Below are 22,563 nucleotides of genomic sequence, written 5' to 3'. Positions count from 1 at the left end.
ATTTAGCAAACTATACCATCAATCATTACAACAATATTGGAATAACCTATTAATAAATAGTGAAAGTCTACAGGTATAACGTAAAGTTAGAAAAAGCGCACTGTGAAAAAGCCATGTATATGCAATTGATCCTCGTAATTTGTAGGTTTTATATTTGAGAATTTGCTTCCTTACTAGAACTTACTTATAACCCTCAAATCAATATCTGAAGGGGCATTCTCAGTCATTTGAGGACATGTACAGAGCAGTAAAGACCTTGAGCGGCCCTGTCCACATTTCCTGCTGAGGTCAAACAGGGCAATGCTCTCCCTTATTGCTTTAGCTCTCATACTGTAAATCACATTTTCTTTAAATTTTTGTAGGTTTGTTTGTGATTTCACTGTTTAAAGTGGCCCCCAAACATCATGATGAACTGTTGACTAGCATTCCTAAGAGCAAGAAGGCTGTGATGTGTCTCTTGGAGAAAATACATGTGTTAGATAAGTTTCATTCAGGCATGAGTTATGGTGCTGTTGGCCATAAGTCCAATGTTAATGAGCCAACAACATCATACTAAAGAAGATGTCCTTAAACAGAAACACACATAAAACAAGATTATGTATGGACTGGAATGAGGAAAGGTTCAGTATTCCCTAATTCAGTATTCACAGACTTTTTAGAACTTAACTATAATAAACAATGAGAATAAACTCTATATTTATATACAATTCTAACTATATTCTTTTTTTTATTTGTTTGTTTGTTTTTTGAGACGGTGTCTCGCTCTGTCACCCAGGCTGGAGTGCAGTGGCGCCATCTCGGCTCACTGCAAGCTGCACCTCCCGGGTTCATGCTATTCTCCTGCCTCAGCCCCCCTGCTCACCACCACACCCGGCTAATTTTTTTTTGCATTTTTAGTAGAGACAGGTTTTCACCATGTTAGCCAGGATGGTCTCGATCTCCTGACCTCGTGATCCGCCCACCTCAGCTTCCCAAAGTGCCGGGATTACAGGTGTGAGCCACCGTGTCGGCTTTAACTATACTCTTATATAAGCATGGGAAGGGACTGAACAGAAATGTTCTTACATAGAAACAGTAGTTTTTGGCCAGGTGCGGTGGCTTATGCCTGTAATCTCAGCGCTTTGGGAGGCTGAGGCATGCGGATCACCCAAGGTCGGGAGTTAGAGACCAGCCTGACCAACGTGGAGAAACCCTGTCTCTACCAAAAATACAAAAAATTAGGTGGGCATGGTGGCACATGCCTGTGATCCCAGCTACTGGGGAGGCTGAGGCAGGAGAATTTCTTGAACCCAGGAGGCAGAGGTTGCGGTGAGCTGAGATTGCATCATTGCACTCCAGCCTGGGCAAAAAAAAAAGAAAGAAAGAAACAGGTTTTTTTATGAAGGAAATATGTGATTGTTTCTCTTTACTTACATACTTTCCTGTATTTTCCAAGTTCATATAAATATATATATGTATAAAGTCGAAAGTTGCTAAAATCAAAAATCGAGATATTCTTATCACCTCTAAAACGCAATCTCTAGTCCCTCCTAAGGAAGCCCCAGTATCATGAATCCATCAGAATGCATAGACTTTTCCTCTTACAGGCAATCGATTCTACAAGGAGCTCTGTAGTTAAATATTGAGCAGAGATGTGAAATCTAAGCGTCTTAGTCATGAATTTACCAGTCAGGTTTACATCCATTTGAATAGTCAACTCTGTGTGATTCTGCAGATCAAATTAGTAAACAAAAAATATAAGCAATCTATCAAACCCAAACAGCCTGTTTTCTGATATTGCATGTGATTTCTTTACTGATTTTATGTAAACTTCTTTTCTGATATATGTGATTTATTTCCCTGAGCAATTTCTACCACATGCATTTGGATCAAAAATGCATCAAAGCTGCCTTAGGTGATTACATGTCTTTGCCCTGGATGTATTTAGACTAATACAAATTTTAGTCAGGACACAGAAGCTCACTTTTACATCATATCCATGAAGGAAAAAAGATTATCGAAGACCCAACTCTGGTTTGGTTTGTGTAAGATAATAGGAAAGGCCTGAAAACTGGAATAGGAAGAATCTAGGTTAGATACTTTTAGACACATTTTCTAAGAGTGGACTCTGAAATAGACAGCTGAATAGAGTTATGTAACCCTTGATGGTATAGGACTGGATTAAAATAAATCAGATGTCCTAGATTTGTCATCCAGTGCTTCCTTTAAGATAGATTTCACTCATTTAGAGAGAAATTTCTTATATACTCTCTGTGTCACATGTACAGACCCTTCCCAGTCTACCACCTGCCCCTGGCATTTCTCCTACATCTCATTTCCAAAGCCCTGTGTGCAAGACTCTACTTCTCTTATTTCATTTTAGACTTTCCATTGGTGTCCAACAGTTCTTCTCAAACTATCTGTGGGGATGAACATTTTATTTTCTGATCTAATGCAAATTGAAACTTTTATAAAATATGATGAAAATAAATTACTAAAAAAATTGATTTCGGCAAGGCTGCAGAAAAAAAGGGGGAATGCTTGTACATTGTTGGTGGAAATGTAGATGAGTTCAGCTTCTGTGGAAAGCAGTTTGGAGATTTCTCAAAGAACTAAAAATAGAATTACTATTTGACCCAGCAATCCCATTACTGGATCTATACCCAAAAGAAAATAAATCATTCTACCAAAAATAGGGATCCCCAATCCCCAGCGTAATGGACCGATACTGGGTCTGTGGCCTGTTAGGAACCGGATCACACAGCAGAAGGTGAGTGGCTGGCAGGCAAGTGAAGCTTCATCTGTATTTACAGCTGTTCCTATCACTTGCATTACTGCCTGGGCTCTGCCTCCTATCAGATCAGTGGCAGCATTAGGTTCTCCTGGGAGTTCGAACTCTATTGAAGACTGCCCATGCGAAGGATCTAGACTGCACACTCTTTAGGAGAATCTAATGCTTGATGGTCACTGTCTCGCATCACCCCCAGATGGGTCCACCTAGTTGCAGGAAAACAAGCTCAGGGCTCCCAGTGATTCCACATTATGATGAGTTGTATAATTATTTCACTATATATTACAATAATAATAGAAATAAAGTACATAATAAATTTAATGTGCTGGAATCATCCTGAAACCATCCCCCTACATTACAGTCCATAGAAAAATTGTCTTTCATGAAAACAGTCCCTGGTGCCAAAAAGGTTGAGGACTGCTGACCAAAAAAGATGCCTGCACTTACATATTTATTGCAGTATTATTTACAAACGCAAAGACATGGAATCAACCTAAGTGCCCATCAATGACGGATTGGATAAAGAAAATGTGGCAAACAGACATCACAGAATATTATGTAGCAATAAAAAAGAATGAAATAACATTGTTTGCAGCAACATAGATGCAGCTGAAGACTATTATCCTAAGTGAATTAACACGAAAACAGAAAACCAAACACAGAATGTTCTCACTTATAAGTAGGAGCTAATCCCTGGGTACACATGGTCATACAGATGGGAACAACAGGCACTGGGGACTTCAGAAGGGGAGAGGGCATGGGGCAAGAATTTAAAAACTACCTATCAGGTACCATATTCACTATTTGAGTAATGGATTCAATTGAAGCCCAAATCTTAGCACCATGCAATATGCCCATGTAACAACCTGCACTTGTACCCCCAAATCTAAAATTTTAAAACATAAAATACTAACAAATAAATAAATAAAACGTAAAATACAAGCCCACTAACCATGTGCTTAGATATTGCAGTGATCTCTTTTTACCAGTTTCTAGGAGTTTAATCTCAATTTTTACATTCATCTCATCGTAGATCAGTTAAAAGTATTTCACTGAGCCAGTGCTGGTCCAGGGACCACCCTTTGAGTAGCAGGGCTCTGGGTAGTTATTGGTTAGGCATGCGACAGGATTAACCAAAAGGCTTGGGGAGGCCTATTGTCCATATAGAAGCAAAAACTAGATTAAGAACAAAACCCTGCCAGAGCAACCCACTGTGGAATTTGGCACACATTCAAACACATTCATCTAACAAGCTAGCAGGTTACAGGTTGTGAATAGAATGAAGTTGTGCCGTGTTTGTGGGGGAACCTTCAGACAGCTTTTCCCAAGTGTCCTTTGTAACAAACATTATTTACCTATGATGAGGAGACTTAATACCTGTCAGTTGGAATATATTACTCCAATCACAAAAGGTCCCATTAACTCATTTCAACTAACTCTACCTAATTTAAAATTAGATTCTAAGTGTTTTGTAAGGATACAACTTTCCATTACTGGCTCTGATAATAGGATGGCCCCTTTCAAGGGCCACACCACTGTGAAACAGGAAAGAGAAAGAGAAATCATAGAATTTCAATTTGTTTCCTTGTTTCTGACATTGTGTAACTGAACGAAAATTCTATGCACCAGTCCCACTACCCATAACTTTTAAGTCTGGGATGGAACACGTTGTCATAATAATAAAATAATAATTTTACTGAGGTATTACTTATAACAAATACTGGGAGCTTTCTATGCATAGTATCATTTAATCTTCACTATAACTATTATTATTTTCATCTTAAATAAGTAGAAAATGAGACTCAGAGAGGAAAAGAAACTACCGAGGTCATATCCAGTTGCTGGATAGCTGAAGGAAAACACAAAACCAAGACTGACTCCAAAACCTACACTCTGCCCTGTCTGCAAGACAGATGTGTCCCTTATTTTATTTTATTTTTTATTTTTTGCTCATGTTAAACAATTAACTCTAACAAAAATAGGCCCCAACAGCTAGGACATGGCCTGGTACCATCAGTGAGACCTCAGTGTTGTAAGAATCTGGCTAGCACTGAGGGCTAGGCTTTGGTGTTCTTCTGTTGAACGTCAACAATAACACAGAACACCAACATCAGACAAGGCCATTCTATGACTATAATGAAATGAAGGTGGGGAAAAGTCACGACTACTTTATAATCTTGTCTAAACACAGACAGAAGCAAGGCTACTGCACAAACCACAAAACACAAACTTCTTTCTCTCCCAATACTTATGAATGACCAATTGTTTTGTTTTGTATTTACCAATTACAACTTAAGCCTTGCTTCACTCCTTCATCCTTCTAGATAATGTTTACAAAGATATCTAATCGTAGAATTACCCTCACTTCCTGACAGCATTTAGTCTACAGCAATTTTTCACTTCCTTGAAACCTCCCTCAAATCAGCTAACACAACCCCAAATCCTAGGCCATCCTAACATCTTTGTCTTCACACAACCTTTGGTTTCCAGGGTGTGTTCTCTCTGTTGCAATAAGCAATAAATTCAACTTGTTTAACTCCAGATATGTTCATTGCAGTCTTTGGATGGAAAACATTGACAATGCCAATTGGAATAATGGAAGGATGGAACAGTAAATGGAAGTGTTTGCAATTGCAGGTTGGAGAGGATAAGATTATGGACTAGAACATTCTCTCTCTCTTTCTCTTTCTGTTGCTCTCTTTGTTCTGTCTTTCAGCCTAAATCACATAAACACACAAAACACAGCAGGAGGGAAGATTTACATCTACTCCCTCTCTGTCGTCTTCTAGTTCCAGTCCTAAATTGCATCAGAAACATGAGAGCTTAGTTGTCATCACCCTCTCATAAGACTACAACACATATCTATAGTGCACGATGTATAACAAAAAAATCATCCTGCCATATAGGGTAGGAGTTCTGCAAAGGTGCAAAAGGCAATTATACCTAGGCCATTCCTTAGGGAAACACCAAAGGGTGTTGCCTCTTTCCAGGTGTATTTCAGCACTCTAAAGTGCCAGACATTCTTATACCCACTAACTGTAGTCACTAACCAGAATCAAGGATCCAGATCACTAGATAGCCCTTGTCAAGATGAAAATATGGAGGTGGTTGGTACCCATCACTTTGGTGGAGAGCAGGAGTTTAAGGGGAGACAGGTTTATAGCCCAAAAGTTAGGAATATTTCAACAGTGAAAGGGAGGAAGGGGGATTGACAAAAATGGCTCTCCTGGGTGCAGCAAATCAAAGGGCCTGCTCCACTCTCAGGGGCACAAGAATCAAGAATGCTTAGCAATAGAAAAATGCAGAAACATCTCAAATACTGCAAGCCTGCCTCTGCCAGGCCCTGCGCATGGGGACAAGAGGAATGGTTATAAGCCTGATTTTCACTGTTAGACAAAAATAGCAGCAGAAATGCTAAAAGCATACCAGAAATCTCCAATTTGGTACTAAAAACTTTGTTTTAAATAGGAACATAAAACTGTACTGTTCATTGATTTTTGCTTTGACATCTATAAAGGTGGCAATGACTAAAAATATTGTGTGTCATAAGGGATTTTATAGTGCCGCTAATATGTTTTATGATTTATACTAATATAATGTGAATATTTCGAAAATGATTTAAGCTGACATAATATTTTTGAATAATTCCAAATAACAATTTGCAAAACTGTACATCATATTAAAAATTTAGTCTGATAATTCAAACATTTGCACAATTCAGTTCTTTCTCAATACAATTTCATCTTAATTTCATTATAAAATATATTAAAATGTTGAGTTCTCCCAACATATAAGATTTGTAAAATGTATCTCCAGGAGCTAAGAAAAATTAATCAATCCTTATATAATGAAAAGATTTAGTACAACGTGATAGCAATCCATCAGTAAAGACGTGGTTCTCTTGAAAGTCATTATAATACATCCTGACAACTGGTTTAATTATCAAGCATTGCATACGTGAAACATAAGTGGAAAGTCTTCCCCTTGGGAGAACAAACTGACCACCCACACGGCTACCATTTAAGTGATCTATTTTCCAATGCAGAATGTACTTGCTTCACGGGAACTAGCAAAAAATAATATCGTAAAAGAAACTGGAAAAAAAAGGGTAGAGAGAGTTTTTAAGTAAAATCTTACTTGTGTTATCTTCAGTGTACTGATATTCAGATTTAGTCTAGTATCCTTATGATTAGTATGAAAATAATCATACAAAGTCAGATGATGTCATAACAGATTATATTGTATATGAATTTAAACATTCATTTAGAAATGTTTAAATCCCATGGGGTATTCTACACGTCTTATACCTAGTAATATATTAACTATACATGCTTGTAAAGTGGTTAGAAATGGGCTGGCTTCAGCCTGATCAACATGGAGAAACCCCGTCTCTACTAAAAAATGCCAAATTAGCTGGGTATGCTGGTACATGCCTATAATTCCAGCTATTTGGGAGGCTGAGGCAGGAGAATCACTTGAATCCGGGAGGCGGAGGTTGTGGTGAGCTGAGATTCAGCCACTGCACTCCAGCCTGGGCAATAAGAGTGAAACTCCATCTCAGAAAAAAGAAAAAGAAATAGGCTGGCTTCTTGGAGCTCACCACAGTAACATTGCACTGAAGTGGTTTCTTTAAGATGCTGAAAATTAGAGTATGAATATAACCACTTCAGAAGATGTCAAATACATCACAATAAATGACACATTAACGGCAAGCTTACATTTTTAGACCTTCATTTTCAGGGCCTATTAATTATTAATATGAGACTGATTAATTTACTTCTTTTCGTCTAGCCAGCAAATCTACCACATTTTGAACATTAAATAAAAAGTCACAGCGTAGTATCTCTTTGAAAATTATAACTAATATTGAATTCTCAGTTCCATATTTAAACTACAATAGTAGTACAGCAACAAAAAGACATACAAAGAATACGCATTTGTATATCCATTTGTACACTTATTTTCTCATATTTAATCTCCAACTGTATTTTAACTTTTCCTTTTTTTCTCCTCTTTAAGTCACATTCCACTATTTTTTGGTCATAGTTAATATAGAGGAGTAGTACAATGGAATCTTTAAGTTGTTTTTAAAGATCATGTATTAAATTAATGTAGTAATTTACCCCAAGGCAACCTCTAGTTGCTTGGCTTGGATGCTATTGTACATACGTAAAAATGTGATGCAGAGCTTTTGTCAACAACTATATAATTTTAATGAAGAGACAAAAATATTCCTCACTCAAAGCACTGACCTAAATTAGACATTCATTTTCCAGACACTCATATAGTCACCTTAATCATATTACTTCTAATCATTAAAACGATGCCGTATTGCCTAGAAGTAGAAGAATTACATTTGGTGCCCAAATGAGGAACCTTTCATAACTCTTTGCATCCCCCCAAAATGTATTCAAGTCTTTACATAAGACATCAGCAAATAAAGTTACCATTTACACTGTATACTTATATACAGATATAGATATAGATCCCAGAAAGACCTCTCTGTTTTTCTCACAGACCAGATAAGACTAATAGGTGTGTTAGGAAGAGTCTAGTTTTCCACTGACAGACACTTAGTTAACTTGTTGGCCTATTTCGAGGTCTTCAAGTTTTCCCCAAAACATGTCACCTTAGGATATGTTCTTTGCCCGGAGTAGGAGACAGGGTCACGAAAGGAAAGTTTAGTTCCCCCAAAACTATTATTTTGGTTAATAAGAACTGCTAGTATTGGAACCATATTTAAAAGAAAATTGGAATCAAGTTCCTCTAAGGAAGAGTACTTATAATCTTATTAACCTGAGTATTCATTTATTAAGCAAATATTAAATTTTTGGTTATGCATAAAACTTGGCCACAGAGATAATGAAATCTTTCAAATCCATACGCTTTGCCCTGGGGAATACATTTATTACCTGCTGTGATGTCACTGGGTAATTTTCCTGGCTGGTAGAGATTCAACTTAAGTTTTCCATCACTCAGAAAGAGGAGGATACCCCTTGAAACCAGCTGAAGTTCACTGAATAACAGAAGCCCTGCCTTATTCCAAGTTCGAAATTGAAAAGTGGCAGAAACCTCTTCCTCTCCAGAGAAGTCTGGCAGGGCTAAATAACTCCTGGAGCTCAGAAAAGTCACGGGCATAGATTGTGGTTGTGAACAAGAAAATGACACATTTCCCTGAGAATAAAGTAAAAGAAAAAGCTTTCAGAATGTTATTCACATCACATTAGTAACAGAATTTGAAGGCTACTTTTCAATCTCACATTTTCCGCAATTTAAAACAACCGCCTGCTATCAACGTGACAATCCAAATCACTGCCATATTTCTTAAGGGTTCTTCAACCCTTTGCTCTGCTCTTCTCTCCATTTCTCAACTTTAATATAAATTTAAAAGTCAATGAAGTCAAGTTTATTTAGAAGAACACACATTGGCATAAAACATTTGCTCATGGTCAAACGAAAACATTTGGCTCTATTATGAATCTGTGAAAAGTGAACTCACTTTTATTATAAACAAAGACATTGCTCCAATGAATGAAATAACAAAAGCTGAACAGCAAACTACACTAACCAACATGCTACCCTATAATGTAAAGGCAATTATAAGACTATCAAATCTAGGGAAAAAAAAATTGGAAACATTTTTACCAGCTGCAGCTTGGTCTTTTTTTTTCTTAACGATACATAATAGTTGTACATATTTATGAGGCACATGTGATATTTTGATACACGCACATAATGTGTAATGAGCAAATCAGGATAACTGGCATGTCCATCATTTCAAACATTTATCTTTTCTTTGTGTTGAGAACATTACAAAACTTATCTTGTAGCTATTTTGAAATATACTATAATTCCTTATAAACCATAGACGCCCTACTGTGCTATTGAAAACTAGAATTTTTTGCCCCTCTTCTTTCTAATCATATTTTTGTACCCATTAAGCTGCAGCTTGATCTTATGCATTATTTGGATAGCTGCCTGATACCTTACCAGCAGCAAACCCTCTTGCCAATGAAGAGTGAATGGTCCTTGCAGTTTCTAGAAACCCATTTTAAGGATAAAACATACACACACACACACACACACACACACACACCTATCTAAAATATTTTTATTTTTATTTTACATAATTTCCCTTTTATAAAAAAACAACTATTTTAAAATCTTGCTGGCTGTTATGGTCATATAAATACCACGAATTTACATAATTAGAAATAAAATGCTGTGTAAACAGTAAATACACTTATGATGTGCTTTGGGATTTGCTGGCAAGTGAACTTAAATTTAAAACTTTGGATTTTAAGCAATGAAAGATTCATTCAAATCAATATGTGTCTGCTTTTTATTATCAAACTGGTTAAGCTAGAAACCATGTTTCCCAGAATCCCCTTACTTGTCTGCTTCTGAGTAAAACCCAAAAAAGAGAGCTTGGGTGATATTTGACAGTTAGAATTAAAACACCAGCAACACATTTTGTCGCAAAGGTTTTTTTGTAATCATGTGCAATGAGGGGTGGTCATGCAGCGGCTGGTTTGTTCCAGTCTGTCCTTGCTCTCCTGCACTATGGCCCATCTCTTCTTCCTGACAGCTGGCCCTGCCCACGAACAGCAAGCTCAGGCCCATCCCTGGATGCATGGCTGGGGACACACAGGGGTGGTGGATGCCCACAGGCAACAACTGCCAAAGTTCTCTTCAACCCTCCTAGGCTAAAAGTGTCTGTAAGTTTCAACATGCCTCCACACACCACTGCTTTGGGCAGAATTAATGATTTCTCTGACCCCTGCACGTCCCCTGCCAGGCCATTCACTTTTTAGCTCCTCTGAAAACTGTTAAGGTCCAAGTCCTAATACAGATCCACTGTCCACAATACTTATGTTGGTGCTGCTTCCCTAACTGAAACCTAACCAAGACGGCTATACTTAAATTCTCCCCGTTTCCATAGAATTAGAATATAATACAGTCCGACCAACATTGCCATGTGGACAGATTGGCAGATGCAATATTGTAACGTATCCTATATTTGTTTGTGGTAGTAAGATATCTTGGTGCAGATTTCACATGTGATGTTTCTTACATGCTGTTGTCTATTTGTCTCTTTTATTTATCATGAATGACTATGGCAAAATACAAGTTTTTCAAATGTCTCCCTAATATACATGGATGTTATGTGATTCCAGAAACTCTGTATGCTCATCTGGTAAGTTTGTCAGGGAATATCTTACTTAAAAATTCACAGAGCAGGGTGGGCATAGTGGCTCATGCCTATAATCCCAGCGCTTTGGGAGGCTGAGGTGGGCAGATCACCTGAGGTCAGGAGTTCGAGACCAGCCTGGCCAACATGGAAAAATTCTGTCTCTACAAAATATACAAAAAATTAACCAGGTGTGGTGGCAGGCACCTGTAGTCCCAGCTACTCAGGAGACTGAGGTAGGAGAATCGCTTGAATCTGGGAGGCAAAGGCTGCAGTGAGCCGAGATCGTGTCACTGCACCCCAGCCTGGGTGACAGAGTGAGACTTTGTCTCAAAAAAATACAAATCAAAAGAAATTAGGCTCCTGTGAGTAATGACATCACAATAAAATTAAAATATCAACCATAAAAACACCACTTTACTTCATATAAAAATAAAATAATTATGCCCTCCAAATTACAATTCCTTCAGATAGAATCAATCTTTTATATGCATATTGCCAATCAAAGAAAAATATTTAAATAGGAAGAACCTCTAAAATATCATGTCAAATGGGAACCTAAAACGGAGCAATTTTACTGTGTAGTAAAAAGAAATACAGTTTTACTAATGTCTTCGTGTAAAGACTCTTACCATAGCAATGAGCTGTGGTTTTTGCTGCTTGGCCAAATCAATGATATCCACTCCATTATAATAGAGATTTTCTAAACATCCATGAAAATTTCTATGTGGGAATGACACTGATTTTCCAGGTGCTGGAATCCCTCCAAAGCTGATCTTAGAAAGAAAAATGGCATCAATAATATTGTTTAGTGATTTTCTAACAATCTGCTTAATTATGATTAGCATGTATAGCTATAATCATCATACACAGATCAACTTTTCATAACCCTACACACACAAAAATTAAGATATAGATTTAAAGCAAATGTATGTGTATTTGGCTTTTATTTACACTACAACTTTATTTTTACAAGTTGCTGATCACATCTCGCTTTGATATTCATTGGTTGATGAAAAATACATCTTTATGTCATGGTAAAACTTGATCTGTTTAATACCATAACCAACTATAATATTTTATTTTAGATATGTTTCTGGCACATATTGATATTTGTGCATTCGAATCCATTGCTAATGAAATAATTAATTAGTTTGTTGCTACATTTTCCTCATAAATCTATACTGCTCACAAATACCCTAGAACACAAAGAAGTCATAGCAAACATCCTATATGTGCTTGTCGTAATAAGATTTCTTGGTGCAGAATATTTCCTACATATGATGTTCTGTGACTACATAGTTTAGGTAAAAAAAGATCATCTCCCTCTACAACAATCAATTTACATACTGTGAGATAGATGAAGGTACAAGTACTATATGCCGAAAGTTGCTACTGTGAGTTAGACTGTCTTGGGAAATGCTTCACCTGTTCTACGATTTACTGAAAAGGTGGGTTCTTTATAGTGTATTTGTCTTTGGGAGATTAAACCACATATACATAATAAAACCAGCATTAATTGAAACATAACCGTCACACCTCATAATCAAGATTCGCGAAATTGAATTCTCCCTGTGCATGGAAATGATGCCTGTGTTCGTCCACTGTAAAGTTGACTTGTTTGCCCAAACGCTGGATGAGCACTGAATGCCAATGCTGATCATCTAGCAGGCTGCCCAGGGTGAGATTGACCAGGGTGGATGTGGAAGGCAGTTTAGCTTCACCTTAGAAGAGGAGAAAAATAACAGCACCATTATTGCCAGTTTAAAGAAAAAAAAAAAGTTTCCCTTCTGTGGACCAGCATCTTTCATAATAATTGGAATCTCCTTCTATGCATTCCATTTCAAACACTAGGATGGATTTCCCTGAAGTTTGAATATAATAATCTCTCAACCTTGTTGTCATTTCCTCCGCTGTTAATTCTTTTTGTCATTATTACCAATTGCATGCTCATTTTCTATGTAAATTTTATCTTTGCTACAACCTCATTGTTTTTACTACCTCAGCATTTTTCAATGACCCATCCCTTCCTTTATGATGTTAGAAAACAGCTATACAGTTCTATCAGCACTATGTAAAAAACACTGAAGATTTTGTGCAATTTGCAAAATATGAACCATTTTTACACAAAAGCAATATTGGCAAATGTACAATCCCTTGAATCTGAAAATAAAGCACTTTGACTGTTAAAAGATAAGTTATAAAAGCATAAAGCTACTTAGGTGATATCTAAATAATCAGATTTTTGAGCACTTCACCAGGTAGTTTTTTACCTGAATTAATAACTAAAAAGAGTCTTCCTCTTCTTAACTGCAGTGTGATGTGATCTCCGTTTGGCCCTTCCCTGTGGAGTAGAATCCCATCACTCTGCATGGTTTTGAATTTCAAAGAAACAATATCTTTTATTGGGCTCAGGGATTTTTGATCAAATCTGTAGAGAAGGGAACTTTTTCCATCAAGATCAACCACTTCTGACCCTAGAAACAAAGATATTAGAACGCATTTGAAGGATAAATATCTTTTCCATTAAAGCATTTGAATTATATTGAGAAAAAGCAGCATACGTACTCACACACATGCTACCGATGCTCCTCAACTAATGATGGAGTTATATCCTGAAAAACCTATCTTAAGTTAAAAATATTGTAAGTCTAAAATGCATTTAATACACGTAGCCCACCAAACCTCATAGTTTAGCCTAGCCTACCTTAAACATTCTCAGAACACTTACATTAGCCTATTGTTGAACAAAATCATCTAACACAAAAATCATTTTACAATAAGGTTGAATACCTCATGCAATTTATTGAATACTCACTGAAAGTGAAAGACAGCATGGCTGGAGAGGTACTTGAGGTGTGGTTTCTATTGAATGCATATTGACTCTGCACTACTGTAAAGTCAAAAACCCATAAGCTGAATCTTTGTGAGTCAGGACCTGTCTTTGTAGTTCAGCTCCTGACAGTAAACAGTAAGGGAAAATACGACCACCAAACATCTAATTCCCTGTTGACACCTGGGGTTGATTTCATTTTAGTCTTTACTAACCTGTTTACAAAATTCATGATCTAGAAATACATTTTTAAATGTACTCCTAAATTTCTCAAATGCACTCCTAAATGTACTCAAAAAAAAAAAACAATTTTTTTGAGGTGGGGTCTTCTTTGTCACCCAGGCTGGAATGCAGTGGTACTGGCACTATCTCGGCTCACTGCAGCCTTGACTCCCACCTCAATCTCCTGAATAGGTGGAAGTACAAGTGTGCACTACCATGCTCGGCTAATTTTGTTTATTTTTTATGGAGATGAAGTCCTCATTATGTTGCTCAGGCTGGTCTTGAACTCCTGGGTTCAGGTGATCTGCCTACCTCAGCCTCCCAAAGTGCTGCGATTAAAGGTGTGAGCCACGGTGCCTGGCCATTTTCTCATATTATTAAAGGCTATTTCTTCTTATTCCATTAAACAGAGTTATAATCAATACACATTAAATCACTTTGCATATTTCACAATCAATGTTTTTCAATGAAGTTCTTGAAATTCTAAAGTTAATTGTTTTTTTGGCTCCAGAAAAAGTGGTTTTGATATCTCAAAATTCTTTCATCCATACACTATGTTAACAAGGTTTACACACAAATATACACACATAGCACAGACTCATCAAATGCTACTTTGAGTACATATGAAACTGGCCTTTGCATTTTGTCTTATTTTATTACATTTGTGGCTAAGTGATAGTATTTAAGGGTAATACTATTTTCTGTCTTCTCAAGGACATTGTTGGAAAGACCCTGACTTAAGGATATTGTAAGGTCTGTTCTGTGGTATTTGTGTCATAACTGTGCCATTGACATGTTTTTTTTTTCAACTTTCTGACCATGTCTTATCTACTTATTGTCAAAATCACTCTTATTCAGTTCATCTGAAAAAAGATGTCATGTTATACCAGTAACATAACAATACATCTGTCAAAATCAGTTGCACTTGAACAAGAGACATAAAAAAGAACTCATAACACTTGGAAATCCTGACAGTATTGCCTACAATTCATAAGTCAAAGACTTTTTTAAGGCAATTACCCTTGAGAGCACACTTATGTAATAAATGAAGAGGCTCAAAAAATATAATAAAATATGAAGCTATTTTTCAACTGGTAAGCTGGCTTCTTCCAGTCAACAAAATGACATTCCAGTTTACTCATCTTATTTCATTTGACAAAATTATTATAGCTCCTTTAAGCCCAAATATGCATTTGATTCAGATTATTCATCATATTTTATGTGAAATGTCTATACACACCACCCTGCAAATTTTTTTCAACTATTTTATGCAGCCATCTTTTGAAGACTAAGAGGTTTTATTTTTTCACATTTTGCTAATGTGCTTATAAAGAATTCATTCACCAAGTGCACATGAATAAAGATTGCATTCTGTAGAAAGAATAATGTTAGCCTAACAATCCTTCCTTGTTACATAGCTGAATGAATGCGCATGGTAAAAATATAACTGTGTCAGATACAAATAATGCATCCTATGATTATTAGATTACAATAAATTAAGAAAAATTCCAATAAGACAGACTTTAAATGCTGACATATTTGGAGCAATGCAGTTATCTCTGTGTTAATGTATCACTTAAAGGCAACTATGACAGTAATGATTTCATTTTAGATAAAGACTATTTTTGAAATTATCTACCAAGAGAATTTTTCCCACTAAAGGTTTAGCTTGTGTTACTGTAGCCTACTAGTACTTTTTTTCTTTTTCGCTACTGTTATTATTACATTATAATGATGACATTTATCTTCTGTGGCACCTAAAGCTTTTGTGCCTGGAATATTTCAATCAGCAAAATGGCATAGAGAAAAACATATAAAACCATTGATGCCTAAAGCAATTGCATACTCTTAAACCAAAGTCACTTGTCATTTTCTGTCATTCTTACTGTCTACTTGGCTTCACAGGTACACAACGATGCAATTCTATGAATTCATTCAATAAAACTTTATTTCACCCATCACGTTTGAGTCAGTGTGCCAGATTCTGGGATTTAAAAAAAAAAAAATCAACACAAATATGGCCCCTGTCCTCATGGTGCTTCCATTTAGTGAAGACAGACGATATTTATCAAGTAAACAACAAGGTTCATAAAAGCATTACAGGTTGTAACAGGCATTCTGATCAAGAGTAACAGAAGGCTGGAGTCACTTAAGGTAGTTGATAAAGGGCTCTCTCAGTTCTCCGGTCTAGAAACACGAGGCAAAGGGAGATCTTAATCAGTAATCTTGCCACTCTCTACAGTCTTCAAGTCCTACAACTTGTCCTCATAAACTAGGATTACTCTTGGAACATTTAATTTCAAGAGGCCTAGACATTTTCCCAGCGCCGTCCCATTCACTGTCATAAAAGAAAGCTCTGAGGATAGCTGAGACACTACAGTGTGAGGAAATAATTTAGTACTCGGAGTAGGAGTGAGGTTGGCTCACCTTGAAAAAGGGGACCTGAAAGGAACAAAGTACAGAAAGAGGGAAATCAACAAACTGGCTACAGTCACAACACAGATTTCCCATGCAGGTAAACAATACCCTTCAGAGAAAAAAAGCTAAGTATAATTCACAACGCGGATACATTATCAGTATCGGAAAACTTCAAAGGATACACACATAATATATAGAAATAGAGTCTCACAAAATGAAAAAAAAATTCTGGATGATTTTTAACAGTATTATTTTAGATATAAAACTCACTGTAGGTCACTTTGTTCTAAGCAATTTGTATAAAAAGTTATTTGCACAAAGACATTTGACATACTTTAAAAAATCATCTTAAACAATTACAAAATACTGAGTTATGTGGCATAATCATATAAAAACCTGAAAAAATTAATCTTTTGAGAGAGAGAGGAAACATTTGAATTCTATATATTTTGGACAGCACCCAGCTGTCCAAAAATTCTGGTGACAGAGACAGGAATACAGATTCTCTTGAAAGTGATCTTACCACTGTTAAGAAAAATTAGAAAAAAAAAATGGAAATAAAGCAAAGAAATACTTCACATTTCCTCAATGTCATGTTTTTATTTTTTTAAATAAAAAATAATAAAATCTTTACCTGTAAACAGGTAAAGATTATTTAATTCTAGGTGAATTAATAAATTCTGATTTTACAATTTATTGCAGAATAATAATAAAGGCCAGATTCTATAAATGTACACGTCATCTGTAGATTTTTGCTCAGTAGAGATGCAAATGGCTTCTGTCTGGTAGAATCTGCAAAGGTTATGCATTTATTGTCCTGTTGGATATTAACTTCTTATGTATCTACCGAGTAATATTATTCCAACATGCTTTCCTGGATTCCTATACATATACTCAATCTCTTGAATTTTCTTTGAAATTAGCTTTACCATCCTTCTGATTCCTTCATTAATGAATCAAATACTTCTTTGATATATGTATATTCTGAATTTGAATGAAAATTACGTTTTTATGTTTTTGAAAATTTACTTTAACATTGTTAACTGAAAAAATACATTTGGACTTCACATCAATGACTAAGAAAGCAACATATCAAATCTTAGCCATCACCAGAATTTATTTTCACTATTCCACAAAGATTCTCAGATATCTGAGCTCTTAAAAAAGCAACAGCAATGCAAATCGATACAAAAATAAAAAATTTCAGGGTGATTCATAGCAATATGTATTTGTATTGTACTAATCTATAAAAGATCTAATATGAGTAAATAGAATTACCAAAATTAGTACAAATCAATATTTACTTCAGAAACACTAAACTAAGCATCCAAAATAAAATTAATATTTAAATTGACAGTCAATATCATATTTATTCCTATCTTTTGTAAATACCTTTGGGAAAATTTTTAATATTTATTTATTTATTTATTGACAGGATCTCCCTCTGTCACCTAGACTGGAGTGCAATGGCATAATCTCAGCTCACTGCAGCCCTGATTTCCTAGAGTCAAGTGAACCTCCACCCTCAGCCTCAGCCTTCCAAGGAGTTGAGACTACAGGAGTTTGCCACCATGCCCAGCTAATTTTTCTGTATTTTTGGCAGAAATGTGGTTTCTCCATGTTGCCCAAGCTAGGAAAATAATCTTCTGTACACAATTGAGTTGTATAAATAGGAAAAGTATAGGTATTAGAAAACTGTCCATAGGAAAAATGTGAAATCTGAACTTAACAAAATTTGTAACAGCAAAAGACCTACAGTCTAAAGATGTAAAAGGAGACTTGTTGCTTGATTGAAAGCAATAAGAATTATTTTTCTAACGGTGAATTTGTTCATTAGTATTCTTATTAACTGAGATTTTATATATTTACATATATATTATACATATTTTACATTCTATATTTTTAATGATTGGGTTATTATCAAGATTAATAATGTGGCTCTGTCATGTAGTGGCTCAGTATGGGCAGGGTATGTATTCTAGTTTTCTGACAACAGTTGCAAATTGTTCTGACAAATTTCCCTCTTTTTACTCTAGCCCCCTTTTCAGTCGTTTGTAATAATATATATTTCATGTTGACATAGTAGTTAAGGCAACTAGTCTGTGTGCGTTTGAATCCTCACTCTCACTTGGACAAGTATATAAGTTTCTGCCACATTATAGATGTGGTTTGTCTCCACCAAAACTCATATTGAAATTTGTTCCCTAGTGTGGCAGTGCTGGGAGTTGAGGCCCAGTGGAAAGGGTTTGGACCATGGGGCAGATCCCTCATGAATGGTTTGTGGCTGTTCTCAGGGTAGCAAGTAAATCCCTATTCTCATGAGACTGATTAGTTCTCATGAGAATGGATTTGTTCTTGCAAGAGTATGTAGCTATAAAGCAGGACACCCCTTAGGTTTTGCCTTTTTGCACTTTTCCACATTCCCTTTGACTTTCTCCACTGTTTTGACCCCACAAAAGCCCTTACCAGAAGCCCAGCAGATGTTAGCACCATGCTTCTTGAACTTCCCAGCCTGCAGAACCATGAGCTAAACAAACCTCTATTTTTAATAAGCTACCTAGCCTCAGATATTCTGTTATGGCAACATAAAAGGATTAAGACAGGTTCCTATTGTTACTGTAAAACAAATAAGCACAAACATAGTCTCTTAATACATCATAAATTTATTATCTTACAATTCTAGAATTCAGAAGTCCTAAAATCAAGGTGTTGGCAGGAATTTTTTCCCTCTGAAGTCTCTAAAAAATAATCCATTTCTTTGTCTTTTCTACCTTTTAGAGATCAGTTGGCTTCTAGCCTCTTCCTTCATGTGAGCAGTGTCACAGGATCTTCAAATCTCCCTTTCTTTCCCTCTCTACCTGCCTCCTACTTCCCTTTTATAAGGACCCTCGTGATTACATCAAGTCCACCTGGATAAACCAAAATAATCTCCCCATTATAAGATCCCTAAGTTAATTACATTTGCAAAGCACTTTTGCCATGGTAACACAACATATTCACAGGTTTCAGGGACTAAGATATTATGGAGGTATTATCCTCTCTATCACAGTGAGTAACTTAACCTCTTTGTCCCTGTTGTCTCATTTGTAAAATGAGAATTACAGTATAGTCTTCTTAGGATTGTTGTATGCATGCTTATCTGCCTAGTTTTTAGAAGCTGACACACAATTAGCAATCAATGAATATTAACGACTGCTAACGCTAGCACTAGGATTTATTGTTAGAATATTGGGCAGGAAAAGGTACACAGCAAAAAATAGTTTAATAAGTACATTTGGTGTATTTGTGACTCTTTAAATAATAATGAATTGCTGAAGTACACAAAAACCCTTAATTATAAATGTCATTGCCAGGTTATGCAGCAAGGATGATTTCATGCCATCTGTGGGTTCTGTGGCTTTTTCTCCGTCTGTCAGCTCCTACCCAAGCTGACTTACCACAGCAATTGTTGGTGACCCGATTCCCCCTCAGTGAATACCTCCATCTCAAATCCTCACATTTAGAGCAAGAATCGAGGAAAGAAGAGACTCGAAAAGATTGTAGGCCCCACTCTCATATCAATTCTCCCTGTGTCCATAGGTATAGCTTGCTTTATTTACACAATTCAGAAATACAATCTCCCATGGAATTAAGAGCTTTCCAATAGAAAATATTCAAATATCTTTCAGGGAGTTGTGTCGGATGTAGTATTCCTAAAATGTGTATTCTGCCTTTTTTTCCTGCAGCACGTATTTATAAAGAGTTTTCCGTGAATACCGTGGAAGACACAGTGATGCATAAAAACAAAGAACGCTTTTCGTTTTTTTGAAAGAGCTTATAGTCAATTGGGGAAGACACACAACCCTGAGATGCAATTATTCATGCCTGTCTTCAGAGCTCCGCTTTTGTATCACGGCTGGGTCTTGAATGATTTCTAAGACGTGCAGGAGAGGGAGTTGATCCACTACAGCCTCTGAGAAGGGTGTCAACTAAATTGTAAAAATGCTTTACCTTCTTGAGCAGCAAACTTTTTCTATCATTACATATTTCATATACACACATACCCCTCTTGGTAATATATTCCAGTTTTCCTGGTATCTTCTCCCCATCCCTGCATCCGACCCCTGTTCCAGGAGTTTGAGGCTTCTCAAATTTTGAGGGGTTGTCACTTGAAAAAACAACATCCTCCCCATCCCCAAGTGAATTACTAAGACAAATATTCAAGAGCATAAACTGCGCTCTATGGTCCAGTTATATTGGAACCAATGGAAAAGAATCCCTTGGGATCTCCATAAACATTCAACATTCAACTTCCTGGGCTTGGCCTAATGTTTACCAAATTATAATCTCTGGAATTCTAACCTGGAACAGGAATACAGGTCCCTAAGTGATTCTGAGGCAGATGGCAGTTGTTTAATAGGAAGAACAAGTAGATTCCATAAACCTATTCTCTGAAAATAAATAACCTCAGTGCATATTGAATTGGACCTGGAAATGAACTGTACCATGGAAATGAATGTTTTATTTATTTATAGTGTGGGTGGTACTTGCAGATAATTGTGGAGGTGGTAGAGATTTGTCCCTGGAAGATGTTTTCGGGATAAACTGATTCTGTGAGTTAAACTATGAATCACGGAATTCTTGCTGAGGTCAGATGACTAAAAAACGTAAAAGAGAAAAATTGGAATAGAAAATGTGTAAACTAGAAAATCAATTTTTCAATAATAGAAAATTAATTGTATTTGAAGGTCATGAAAGAGTGATTGAAAAAGACACTAGAGTCTTTTATTAATTCTTTAGGAATCTCCCCAAAATATAAATAGAACTAGAATGTTACCTTCAAAGATCAGAGAAAAAAATAACATAGCTATTTCATCAACTGGAAAGGGGTATAGACCAAACTCTTCTTAAACATGAAGTGAGCCTTAAACACTGATCATACTGTTTATTTATTTGAAAATTATTGTCCATCAATTACTAAACAGAGGTCCAATTTTGACTTCTAAGAAACACAAATCAGACTGAGTCGCTGTTTAACTATTATACAGTGAAATATTAAAGTAGCAGCATGATAGATAGGCACTTGAGACCTGCATTACTGAATTGGTTTTTTAAAGCAATGGAGAAGAGAGACCAAGTACTCAAGAAATCAACAGGAAATAGATTGTACTATTTTTGCATGGTAGCAGAACAGAGCACAGAATGATTTAAGAGACTCTTAAGTTTAAAACAACTAAAATTAATACAATAAAGAGGAAGAAGGCACAGAAATCAAGGGTTATATATAACCACAGGGAAAAGGTGACCTTATTATATTTTTAAATAGACCAAGTTAAGGTCAGTAACAACACACCGGGAGGTTATAGGAACAAACATGATCATTCTCACTTAATTTTTATCAAGGTAAATTAACCTTTTAAACAGATTTGAAATTAGTAACATCTACTATGTCAAGGACACTTGCATGCATCACCAGAGGATGTAAGTTGCATTTTTGTCTCTAATATTTATTTGCAACTTTTGTAATGTCACAGACGTCACCTAAATGCTGATTCTTAGTTTCCCTATTTGGCTATGTATGGAAAAATGACAGCCTCTCATACTATACAAAGATGCTAGAGGGATTAAATGGAAATATCAAAATGCCTCAACATTGATTATTTTGCATACTGTTATCATTTTAATAATAACAACACTTGAAATCACATGTTTATCTCAAAGTTATCTCTCTGATCAACTGCTGCCGTGTGAATTTGTGATTTTTATATATTTATGATACCATTTACATCATGGATAATCAGATTTTTTTTAATTCAACCATTTAACCAATACTTATTGAATGTTGTGCCAGGTGCTACGGTGGGAGCTGCTGTTGCTACAGTGAACACATCTGTCCTCAGGGATGCTCCATCCTGAAGGAAGAGAGCAGGCAAATCCTCCTGTGTCTACAGACATATTTACACATTATAATGTAAATATGTACAACTACAAGTTGGTAAATATGCATGATTATAATTGGTCTATTAAAAATATAGTAAAGTAGTAAAGATATGTAATTGTACATATTTACAAGTTGTAATTGTACATATTTGCATTTATACATACGTACAAATGTACAAATTCCAAAGCATGGAAGGAAAGGACAGGGTT

At 36.0% G+C, this 22,563-nt stretch overlaps 1 protein-coding gene across 10 annotated transcripts in view; it reads right to left on the bottom strand.

The window, feature by feature from the left end:
- The window catches only part of CNTNAP4 (contactin associated protein family member 4), a 280,850-nt gene that overhangs the window by 96,986 nt on the left and 161,301 nt on the right, over window positions 1-22,563 (bottom strand). For 7 of the 10 annotated variants that reach the window (XM_023226820.2, XM_023226827.2, XM_023226823.2 and 4 more), the window contains 4 exons: window positions 13,235-13,438; window positions 12,501-12,685; window positions 11,594-11,737; window positions 8,683-8,944 (listed from right to left, as the gene is read on the bottom strand). In XM_023226820.2, coding sequence (XP_023082588.1) covers window positions 8,683-8,944; window positions 11,594-11,737; window positions 12,501-12,685; window positions 13,235-13,438 — 795 coding nt within the window. The remainder of the gene's footprint in view (window positions 1-8,682; window positions 8,945-11,593; window positions 11,738-12,500; window positions 12,686-13,234; window positions 13,439-22,563) is intronic. The other 3 variants (XM_023226824.2, XM_023226829.2, XM_023226830.2) reach the window with 2 other exon arrangements.

The sequence above is a fragment of the Piliocolobus tephrosceles genome, chromosome 17 (genome assembly GCF_002776525.5).
Source record: "Piliocolobus tephrosceles isolate RC106 chromosome 17, ASM277652v3, whole genome shotgun sequence".
NCBI classification, from domain to species: Eukaryota; Metazoa; Chordata; class Mammalia; order Primates; family Cercopithecidae; genus Piliocolobus; species Piliocolobus tephrosceles.
Note: the sequence above shows the minus strand (reverse complement) of the source record. Positions and strands in the feature narration are given on the sequence as shown.